This window comes from Danio aesculapii, chromosome 23 (genome assembly GCF_903798145.1).
Source record: "Danio aesculapii chromosome 23, fDanAes4.1, whole genome shotgun sequence".
Lineage (NCBI taxonomy): Eukaryota > Metazoa > Chordata > Actinopteri > Cypriniformes > Danionidae > Danio > Danio aesculapii.
Window position 1 is genome coordinate 44,859,615 of NC_079457.1, and position 12,756 is coordinate 44,872,370.

Consider the following 12,756-nt stretch of genomic DNA (forward strand, 5'->3'; position numbering starts at 1 on the left):
AGATTCATAAACAATTCAGTTCCAAAAAAAAGTGAATATTATGACTTATTATGAATCATTATTATAAATGAATATTAGTCGGCGCCAATAGCCTAGTGGTTAAGTGCACCAACATATAGCACCATTGTGCTAACGTGACCCGAGTTCGACTCCCGGCTCGAGGTCCTTTGCCAACCCTTCCCCTCTTTCTGCTCCCAATACTTTCCTGTCTATAGTCTCCACTATCCTATCCAAATTAAAGGTGAAAAAAAAACTTCTCAATTGACTGAGACTGCTATTACACCTCTCACAAAGTGAAATAAAAAAGACTGTAAAATGTTTAGTGTCAAAAATAAACAGAGACAAACTGCCTGAAATGTTCAAACTTTTTTTGTAACTAAAATTTAAATATTTTTGAGCTAAAAAAAGTTACTAAAAGGCCTGATTTATTAATATGATACATAATAAATTTATAAAAACATCTATATGGTATGCAAATATATCTTGATATAAAGATTAATAAACAATTCAGTTCCAAAAAAAATGGATTGAATATGGGTTGAAAAATGGATTCAAAATGGATTGAGTGAATATTATGACTCATTATGAATCATTATTAATAATGAATATTAATTATTAATCAAGTATATAAAATTCATATGGGGGATTTTTTAATCCAAATATTATTTCTATTTTATCTGAAATATATTGAGGTTTGTACTTACATAAACATACATTATGTGCGATCTCTCTTATTTTGGCTAATTAATTAATTAATTAATTAATTAATAATAAATAAAGAAAAACTCTATCATCAATCTTCAGATTAATCTTTTCACCTCAACTGTACTTTATGTATGATTTGACAGTTTATTTTGGTAAAGCATCTACATGAACACTTTACACTTGGCTCTGTGACTGCATGTTATTGTGTTAAATGATTTTGAACTAAAACCTGTGCCAACGTATGCAACTCACGGTATAATTTTTTATTTAATAAAATACAATATTATACTAGCATAAAATGCTAAAAAAACATTTTTAACAAAACATTTATCATTCAAAACGTTTTATAAGGATAATTTCAAAAATCGTTTTGGCACAATGGCGCCCCCTCGTGTTCGGCGTATACTGCATACCCCCTTTTTGCATTCAAATGCATCTGCATTCATTTAAAAGTAAAGGCCGCGATTGGAAATGTTTCGTCCACATTTATTAGATCTCTTCAAACCAGCAAGCAAACAATAATTGTGCATTAATAATCACAAGCAAGTGAAGCAAGTTCACTGCAGCGGTTTTGCTAGCCAAAAAATAAAAACATGCAATTTAGCACTTGCAATCCTCCAGACATCACACCAGCTCATATCATAGCATTTTCCAACACTATTCGAGTATAAATGTGCAATAAGAGAATAACAACTTCTGCTGCTGGGGAAAAATAAGGTATCGTTGTTAAATATTTCAAAGTGCCTTCAGTGACTCTGTCTATAGACATACATTCAAGCATATCTATACACATTGATGCATATTTAATTCTGTATAAAGGAAAACATACACAACGAAAGCTGCTAACACAAGATCAATGAGTGTAGCGCGTCAGGATAAGATAACAGACTGATTGATGCTCCGAAACAAATAATCCAATCCTATTTTAGTGATTGGACAAGATATCTTGTAATACGCTTTTGGGACATTGTCATACTTTGGTATTTAAGAGATACTCCCAGTTTGGCATTTGGTTGTCAAAACAAAACAAAGAGGAGACAGTGGTGGGATGTGTTTGACACTGATGTGCTCGACGCTCAATCTTTTATCTTACTCTCCAGGAAATCTTGGATTTTGTTTATTTTCTCCTCCTGTTGGTCCAGCAGGTCCAGGATGACCCCCATGGGCGTCTTCTTCAGGCCAACGCCCTCGATTTTGTTCTCCAGCTTGTTCTTCATGCTGCGCAGTCTCAGGGAAGCGTGGATCAGGATCACTGCGGACACAAGACCAAATATTACAAATTAGTAGGGGTGTAACGGATCACGGTTGATCCGCGATTCGAACAGATCACAACCCTTGGTTCGCAACACACATGGCCTGCAGATTATTACTTTTTTACACGTAGATTAATAATAAATTTGTCATTCAAATAACATGTATGAAAACATTTAGGCGTTCCTGTAAAATATAATGATGACAGAAGAAGTTGTGGTAGGGTATTCGGGATGTGGTGGGTTTCTCAGGTTATTAAAGGTGTTTTCTGTCATTACTTGTTTAGCCTGCATTAATGCGTTCAGTGTAAGCTGCGCGATTAATCATTAAACGATCGGGATCTCAACACCTGCACTACATAAATCATAAATGATGATGATTTGCGTATGTTTGTTAATCTTTCGAATCGCTGCATTCAAATCTGTGTTTGAAAAATGCAAAAATCAATAAAGAGATTGAGACTTTAGTCTTTTGAGTTAGTTATGAAGTTACAAACAGGCAAATAACACAGAAGTACTGGGAGAACAGTTTATAGTTTAGATAAAACCACTGATGTTTATGGTAAAGATTAAAATCACCGTCATATGCATTTAACAACGCTCAAAAATGAAATTTGTAGGCAGCAATTACATTATTTAACCAATAGGTGGAGACAATCAGCCATCAAAAATATGCCACTGAATAATTCTTCAAAAATGATCATTTAGCAATGAAACATGAGGTTTTATGAGTGAAGAACTGAACCATTTATTGAAAAGGAGAATAAACATGAACTTAGCAGTCACGCACAACTATTCAATGCATGTTTACATCAAAAACCAATAGAAAAGCAGCACATTGGAGAGGAAAATTTAATTCTGTGTGATTGTGACGGCCCCTAACACTTTATTGTCACATTTTCTTTTCTTTAATATTTAAATTGGCAAGTTGTAAAAAGTAAAGGCTTCAGAATCATCTGTGATACAAACTGCACTGCATAAAGAACAGATTAGACTGTTTTAGGTTGGCCATAATAACAAGAGTTGGGTGTTGTTTGGGTTTTTAACAACACCGATAGCCAATCAACACATTTAATTGACAATACACAGAAACAGTGCCTGAACTTTACAAAATAAACATTAATAAAATAAAACAAACACAAAATAAGAGTTTAAGATGAATAATTTCATTGCATTTCGTCTTCTAAGGCCATTTATTACAGAAGAAAAGGGCCCAAAGTAGGTTATCCTACTGCAGCAAATCCCATTTTTCCTTTTGATGTTTGGCGCCAGTTTATCAGGAAGTGATGATTTTGTTCTCTTTGGAGAGAAACGCTTTCTTATTTGCACATGTTTTATGCAATATTCCAGTTTTGAAAAACACATTTAATTCATATATTTGGACGAAAACATAGCACTGATGATCAAAATAGTGTCATTTTGGGGGTAAAGGTCAAGAAAACTGCCAGCAAACATGGACAGAGATGAGCCAGTAATACGACGAGTACTCACAGAGCATGGGGAAGGTGATACCAAAGAGAAACACCATCACTCCTCCACACAGAGACAACAGGAAGTAGCTGATTCCCATCACAGCCACCACGAACAGGCTGGGGTTTTTCTTCTTGAAGTTCTTGATGATGGTTTTATTCTCTCCGGCCCACACCGAGCCCATGAAGACCAGAGCCACCACCGCGCCGCCCAGAAACATGCCCACCGGGTTCAGAAAACTGTAGAGCATTCAAAAAGAAAACATAACGCCAATTAAATAGATCTCAATGAACAAATAACATGAGTTGATCACTATTGTTGTAACACAAAACAGCACTAAACATCATTGTGAGTGAGAGGAAGAATTCATTCAGCAATCTAACAAATCTACTAAATCTTAGTTGTTAATAACCAATTTATTTTGTAGCCGAGTGCATCTGCATAAAATATACAAAATTAGTAAAAAATAAACACAAATGTATGCACAGGAGAAAACAATCTAACATATATTAAACATAAAATAAAGTCCCTCATGGTGTTCAGTGGAGTCTAACAGTATTGAGCTCTATATTGTATAGAAACTCAACAATCAAATGTAAATAGTTGCAATTGCAAATGTAGCAACATTGTAATTTTGTGAGCCCAAATGGTTTAAATTCACTTCAAATCTTAGTCGCAAGCCTTAAAAACACATGTTAAAGCCTATTAGATTACACTACCTGACAAAAGTCGTCGCCAATCCAAGTTTTCGGAACAATAAATGAAAGGTAAACGACTGCATCCATACATCTCTGCTATGACTCAAATCACTTACTAATAAAGTCATCTGGAATGACAAAGGTAGCGCTCTTGCAGGACTCCCAAGTTCATCAAGTTTCTTTGAATTCATCTTCAATGCCTCCTCCTTCATCTTACCCCAGACATGCTCAATAATGTTCATGTCTGGTGACTGGGCTGGCCAATCCTGCAGCCAAACCTTTGCTTTCAGGAACTTTGATGTGGAGGCTGAAGTATGAGAAGGAGCGCTATCTTGCTGAAGAATTTCCCTCTCCTGTGATTTGTGATGTAATGGGCAGCACAAATGTCTTGATACCTCAGGCTGTTGATGTTGCCATCCACTCTGCAGATCCCTCGCATGCCCCCATACTGAATGTAACCTCAAACCATGATTTTTCCTTCACCAAACTTGACTGATTTCTGTGAGAATCTTGGATCCATACAGGTTCCAATAGGTCTTCTGCAGTAATTGTGATGATTGGGATGCAGTTCAGCAGATGATTCATTCATTTATTATTCATTCCAAATAATCAACTAGAAGTCAAGTTATTGATTGTTTCCCTTACAACTGGGATCGACGACAAGACATTTGTCAGGCAGTGTACAGGTAGGTCATGTTATTTTAACCACAACATGACATTACAGATCCCTGAAGAGGATTCGAACATTACGATGTTTATGCTAAAATGATATATTGTGCAGCCCTAATCCGTATGTCTGTATGTGTAAAAAAGTCTTCTTTTTCTGACCATTTGAAAAAATACACAGCAAATACTGCTGGAGCTTTAGATTATGTCTTCTGCAGGTGCCACAGGATAAAGTAACAAACGTCAGTAAACATTATCTCTCTGTTCATCTAAATCAGGGGTCACCAAACTTGTTCCTGGAGGGCTGGTGTCCTGCAGATTTTAGCTCCAACCGTAATCAAACATACCTGAACAAGCTAATCAAGGTCTTACTAGGTATACTTGAAACATCCAGGCAGGTGTCTTAAGCCAAGTTGGAGCTAAATCCTGCAGGGACACCGGCCCTCCAGGACCGAGATTGGTAACCCCTGATCTAAATATTTGTTCTATCCAGCCATGACCATGGCATATTTCCTCACGCATTCTCAAGTCAAACTTCTCAACATTTTTATGAATCAGTATATTACATTCATGTATATATTTAGATTTATTTTAATTGTTCTTTTCGCTTTAAATAACAGCTATAGTGTTGTGGATCTCCTCATAGCTGGTTGGTTTGGTTCATGGCCAAATGGTTTCCTTGATTGAAGACTTTTAAAACATCTCAACATCTTCTAACCTGCTGAAACAGTGGTAAACCATTAATGTGCCACAGACGAACAATATCTCTGAAATCCTCTTCTCGACATTCATATTTCAGCTGTCAATATAGATTTACAATTTTCAGGCTAAATAACCCTCTGTTTTAACACAAACTCAGAATAGTGGCTTTTAAAAAAAGCAGCACAGTAAAAAGAAGTCTTAAGAAGTAAATAAACTAATAAATACCTGCTTATTTATTCTTGACACAAACACAATAATAATACAGTGTGGATGACATATAATGCAAAAAAGTACATTTCTCCACAGCCTTTTGGTTACGTGTGAATAAACATAATAGCACATTTAAATTTGCCACAGAAGCCAATTATACTCATCAGTTGTAGAAAGCATACTTCGGTCTGGGTTTTATGCAGTACAACATATATTTACGATATTTAGAGCAGGCACACATCAGCTTTAAAGAGGACCTGTTATGCCCCTTTTTACAAGATGTAAAATAAGTCCCTATCCCTGCTGAAAAATCCATCTTAAACCAGCCTAGGCTGGTTGGCTGGTTTTAGCTGGTTGACCAGCCTGGTTTTAGAGGGGTTTTGGCCATTTCCAGCCAGGTCTTAGCTGGTCAGGCTGGAAAATGACCAGCTAAATCCAGCTAAAACCAGCCTGACCAGCCTGGTTTAAGCTAGACATAGCTGGTTTTGGCTGGGCTCCCAGCCTGGCTAGGCTGGTCAAGCTGGTTTTAGCTGGTCATCACCTGGCCTGACCAGCAAAGACCAGGCTGGAAATCAGCCTGTAAATGGCCCAAACCCCTTTAAAACCAGGCTGGTCGACCAGCTAAAACCAGCCAACCAGCCTAGGCTGGTTTAAGCAGTTTTTTCAGTAGGGTAGGGTTATGTATGTGAAGTTTTACCTCGAAATAACCACACAACTCTGTAAAACTGCCCCTTTTAGGCTTCGATCCAAATTGTACCGTTTTAGTGACTGTCGCTTTAATTTCAAAGCAAGAACATTGTGAAAACCTAATGGTGGACGGCTGCTTCTCTCTCAGGGCTGTCTATGCTAATGAGGGAGAGATCATTAACAATTGGTAGGACTTTATCCCTCCAGAATTTCAATTAAAGTGTTTCTGCATGTTTTTATCAATTGTGATTATAAAAAAATAGAATTAATGATTTTTTTCCTTTAGAGATAGGATAAATCCACACATTGTTGTCACACAACTGTGATTAAACCCCTTATAAAAGTGATTGTCGCATAACAGACCTTAATTTTAACTGTGCAAAGATGCCAGGAAGTGTTTCAGAAGCGAAAGTCTTCGGCCTTTAAGTAAAACCAACAACGCTATTTTCGTGAACCAGTTACTACTTCATGCTACAACACTGGTCGAGTTTGGCCTGAAATAAAGCGGTCTGTTGAGTTATTTGTGACTCACTGATTCCACTCTGTGGAAAACAAAAGGCCTGTGAGGCTGACGGGACTATATACGTCCAGGCAGGGCAGGGTGGGTCCACTTTAAAACACATTCCGCACAGGAACAAGACATATTTCGCATGTTTTATTGATAACAAGCAAAGATGTATATGTTAAAATTCATTAACTACAAAAGCCTCTCATCTTAAATAATGCAGTTCAAGCTGGGTGCGACATTTAAGGACCGAGCGATATTAAATAACAAACGCATCACTTGTTTACAGATCAAATATACATTATGTAAACGTAGCAAGAACTTTACCAACCCGACAATCAGAAACACGACGATGGCGGCAGCAAAGTAATTGGTCTGAAAATAAAGCAGATTGCTGATCACTCTGTTATTCCATTTGCTTAAATCTGACACTTCAGGTTTGGAGAATCGGTCGACACCAGGGTAAAAATCGTCCCATGGTCTCATCGGTGCGAGCTCCATCCCTGCCATGATGCCTCCGGATCACTGACAGCTCTGATGCCAAAACAAAACGGCGCAACGACTCTTATGACAGAGCGGAATCCATGGTGAGCTGAAAGGGGCGGGGTTAGAAGATACAAACAAGCTCGTGATTGGTCGAGTACGATTAATCAAAATAATATTATTTTGTGTTTTATTTCCTGTTCGTTAATAGCTTCTCAGTATCACTGTTATGGTAGCCATCTATCACCAATTCATTATTACTCAGACTTAATTTACCGTTTTAGTTGTCACGTGGCATGTGTTACCTTTCTTCGCGCTGAAAGGATACCAGGATCTAGTAGAGACGAGATTATTAATAGCCAGATTTCTCGCCGAAATATTACCGTTAAAACGTTTTCAGCAAGTATTTACGTCATATTTCCAGGAAGAAAAACTATCCTACAGCTCCAAAGAAGGTTCGTTTTTAGGAGCCACAGAGCTCCCACTGCAGGATATTGTGTTTGTTGCACACGGATGAGTTTTTGTCATGGAGGGCTTTCATAGTAACGTTAGTAACAAAACATTTGCTGCGGGTAAACCGGTGAAGTCAGAATATACTACAATGCGAGAGGTGACGTCAGTTTTAATCGTCTTATTTTAAGATCTAATGATTAATTCTATTTAAAGTTTTCAGCAATACAAGTTATTTAATTAGAAACCGTAAATTAGACGTTATTAATCCATAGGACATTCAGTATTATTTAATTCAGTTTTCAGTTGTTGCTAATTTGCATTTTCTTTAACAACTGCACAGTTTTTGGTCTTTAACATACAAAATCTCTAACTGTGATGTTATGGATCATATGTTTTCATTCATTTATTCATTCATTTTCCTTCGGCTTATCAGAGGTCGCCACAGCGGAATGAACTACCAACTTATCCATCATATGTTTACACAGTGGATGACCTTCCAGCTGCAATCCAGTACCAGGAAACATCCATTCACATTCACATTCATACACTATTTCCAATTTAGCTTACCCAATTCACCTTTAGTGCATGTCTTTGGACTTGTGGGGGAAACCGGAGCACCCGGAGGAAACCCACCATGGGGAGAACATCGAAAGTCCACACAGAAATGCCAACTGATCCAGACTGGACTCAAACCAGTCACCTTCTTGTTGTGAGGTGACAGTGCTAACCTCTGGGCCATGGTGTCACCCCACATGATGTTTGTAACATGTATTATGTGGAAACACAAATATGCAATATAAACAACCATACAATCTCTATGGTGAGTACAAATTATTAGGGGCCAAGCACCACTGTTTCTTCTGCCAGATTTGAATGGCAGCCCATATAACCGTATGCGCGAAAGTTGTATAATTTGGCACAATGATTGAGGACAGTGTCAACATATAAGTCTCGAACTCAAACGCTCTAGCGCCCCCACTTGTCCAAATTTGCACTCATGTTTATTGTTATAGCTTGTAAACCCAATGGGCTACAATCAAAATTCTCCTCTGAATCCTCGGCTCAGTCCGATTCAAACGCACCCTAAGACGTCATTTTCTGTCATGAAAACTTTTTCGCTATTTCAAATTTTTGTAAAACCTGTTTGATTGAACTTGTCCTAGGCCGTTTATCCAATTTTCACCAAAATTGAATGACATGATCTACAGACCATGCTGGCCAAAAGTTCTGGAATTCAAGTTGATTAGACCAGTGTTTCCCAACCCTGTTCCTGGAGGCACACCAACAGTACATATTTTGGATGTCTCCATTATCTGACCCATTCATTTCAGGTTTTGGAGTCTCTTCTGATGTTATGATAAGATGATTCAGGTGTGTTTGATTAGGGAGAGGTTGAAAATGTGGACTGTTGGTGTGCCTTCAGGAACAGGGTTGGGAAACACTGGATTAGACAAACCGTTTTCGTTTAACTTGTGAACAAATCCAATGTAGAGCTTGCGAAAAAGTACTTCAGGCGATATCTCTGTAATACAATGACGCATTCACACCAAACTTGGTGTGTATTATGACAACCATGATCTGAGGTTATCTGCAGCGTTTCGGCACACTGCTCCGTAGTGGTCCAGAGATATAAAAAAATCTTTTTTTACTTATATCTTCTCAATCCTTAGTCCAAAACTTATAAAACTGGTCTCTTTACATCCGACAGAGCATGCCGAGTCAATAATTTTCCCAGGTCAGCCATTTTGGGCATTGGCCATTTAGATTTTTGTCAAAAAATGCTATATTTTGCAAACATATTCAAAACATGATATGCTTCTTCGACACCATGCCCTGGAAGTACTCCAAAACTTCTAGAGCAGCGCCACCTTGTGGCCAAAAGATATAAACAATTTTTTTTAAAATAAATTTTTTAACTTTTCTCATTGACATGACACGTGTCTTGCTATATTCCCTGGATCATGCCGAGACCACTGATACCAAATATGCCAAAATCAACTTAATTTCCTGTCCGCCATTTTGTTTTTTCTTGAAAATCTATTTTTTCAAATTCCTCTTAGACCGTTTTTCTGATTTTCATCAAATTTGACTCAGATGTTCTTCAGTCCATGCTAGCAAACAGTTATGGAATTTATGTTGATAGGTGACATGATTTCCGTGGCATGATGTCAAAGATCGTCTGAGGCTGTAATTCTGCAATCATTAAAAACATTGAGGCTGAACTGTTTCATTGGCGTCTCACAATAACCACCACACATGAATTTGGTAACAGCACCACCTTGTGGTCACGCGTTATAAACCCTTAACTAACCATCAACTATGAATCTTTCAAAATGGCTACTAAATGTTGATTGCATAGGTTTCTTTTGGTATAATTGATATAAAATTATTCCTTGGGTCATGCTGAGAATGTTGATACCAAACATGCCATATTTTGGCAAACTTCCTGTCTGCCATATTGAATTTGTTAAAAAAGATTCTCTTGCAAACTTCCCTTAAACTGTTAAATTTTCACCAAATCTGACTCCGATCATCTTCAGACCATGCTAACCGAAATTTATGGAAATCATATCGATCCACGAAATGTTTTTTGTTTACGGCATCGACAAATGTGCTAGCAGGACATCAAAGTGCATCTGATGCTGAACTCTGCAATGCTTAAACATATTGACACTGATCTTTAGGTCTGTCGTCGGCGCCTCACAGTGACCTCAACACATAAATTTGGTAACAGCACCACCTAGTGGTCAGGAGTTATAAACGGTTCACAAAGGGTCAATAATGAATCATAAACTTGCTAATAACTTTAGACTGCATAGGTTTATTTGTTGCTTTAGGTCTCTAGACTGCTTTGTTCATTCTGCCTCTGAAGTGATTGGCCCCTTAATTGCTGCTTGCAGCTATATTTATAAATGTGATTTGTATTAACAATTATATATGTAACAGCTGATTTTCATACATGAGCTACATAAACTGTATACAAAACATTAGTTTCCTATATACTGAACTTGATTATACAAAATATTAAAATGAGACTAAAGAATCTATTTTTAATCTTTAATTCCCCAAAAAGACACACTTTCCACACTGAATTCTCTCCATCTGAAGAAGTACTATGGAGATCAACATCTATTTTTTTAGGCAGAGTAGATTATAGTTAAAGTGGTGTGGCTACTAGCTAAAGGTAATAATTTTAAGCTTCATATGGTGCCCAACGGATAAAAAACAAACATTGTACCTACCCATGATTGCTGTCCTAAATCACACACAAAAAGACACAGAAGCACACAACTTTGCATGGACTACATGGACTATATTTTTTTCCAACACAATCTCACGGCAATTCGTAACTTTTTGATTTAGTGGCTAATTCGTACAATCTAATTCGTACAATTTAGTACAATTTGCTCATCCGCCAATGACGGTTGGGTTTAGGGGTGGGGTTAGGTGCCACGCCTCCTTTTTAAAATCGTACAATTTGTACGACTGAACTCATACGAATTCGTACGAATTAGCTACTAAACTAACAAAACGTAAAATACTTACGTTTTCTCGTGAGATCAGGCTGGTTTTTCACAGCCTCTGTGGCCTTAAAGGGACAGCAGGTATTAAAAGGACAGTTCACCTAAAAATAAAAAATCCCCCACCATTTACTCTGCTTTTTGTTTTAAATTTAACCTTAAATTAGACTACATAATTATGTTCTGTATGCTTTATATATACTTTAAGACAAAATTGCATACACTTGCTGACACAAAAGTTCCCTTCAACACAGCAATAGTGGAAAGTCACAAGATTTATTTTTTACTGTACTTGCATACATTGTAGGTGGCCACACTTATATTTGTTTTTGGAAACTTACTTGGAAGTATAATTCATGTGAAGAATAATATTATGTGAACATAATCTTTTTTCCTCATAAAACCACGTCGGCCATCAGCCTGTCATAGTGAGCAGAGCAAAGACGGTTGACGTTCCCCCACAAGATGGCGACAGAGAATGCGCAATAAGTCCTTAGAGGAGAAAAACTCACCGTAAATTTCAAACTACAGTTGATGAAATGATTATAAAACAGGTAAGTGACATTCTAAGTCGATCTCTCTCTTTTGTATGTTGTAGTGCTCTATTTACACCATAGTAATCTGGTGTTGTTTGCTTTGGCGTTTTTGTGGTTAATTATTGTGACTATCACGATCGCAACAGAGAAATACTGGGACATTTCATGCCGTTCAGCCTTATAATCTTAAAATGTGAGCAAAATCACCTGTTTTGTCATCACTTTAGACATTACGCTAGAGAATCACTCAAATACTAGCTTTAAAGTGACAATTGTGAATGAGCAACGGTTTCTGCTGTTCTGACGTCAGCTGCAGATGGCGGAAGAAAGTAGTTCCTCTTACAAAAGGATTTTTAGACTCGTGCTTGATTTTTTTATATACACGATTATGCCGTCAAACTGTTGGATAAACACTGTCTTACGTTTGTAGCGATATGGCTGTATATCATCACTGGCTGAAGTGTTTTCAATGACTTGCAATGAGTCTGCTACAGCACTGTGAAGGAATTTTGCCCCACTAATCTTTGCAGAATAATCTTTGCAGAATTATTGTAATTCTGCATTAATTTTGGAGGATTTAATATTGGACGATTTTCAAACATGAACCACAAATTTAAGTTCATGACACAGCATCTCAATAGGATTCAGGTCGGGACTTTGACCAGGCCATTCCAAAGTCTTCATTTCGGTTTTCTTCACAAGTCTGCCATCTGCTGGTGAGTGATGAACCTAAATAGGTTACAGTTTACGAAAGAAACGGTCTTGTCCATCAGAGGGCCATAGAGAGCCTTTCATTCTTCTAGATGCGGCAAACTGCTCGTAGCAAAACTTTTGTGATACATTAAATTTAATTTTCCATACCTTCAGAAC

At 37.4% G+C, this 12,756-nt stretch overlaps 1 protein-coding gene across 1 annotated transcript; it reads right to left on the reverse strand.

Moving 5' to 3' along the window:
• Positions 1–1,170: 1,170 nt before the first annotated feature.
• Positions 1,171–7,448, reverse strand: arl6ip5b (ADP-ribosylation factor-like 6 interacting protein 5b). The gene is made up of 3 exons (XM_056449935.1): positions 7,225–7,448; positions 3,447–3,664; positions 1,171–1,957 (listed from the first exon to the last, which is right to left on the reverse strand). Exons 1-3 carry the CDS (start codon positions 7,401–7,403, stop codon positions 1,782–1,784), a joined length of 573 nt encoding a protein of 190 aa, XP_056305910.1. The 5' UTR covers positions 7,404–7,448; the 3' UTR covers positions 1,171–1,781.
• Positions 7,449–12,756: the final 5,308 nt, after the last annotated feature.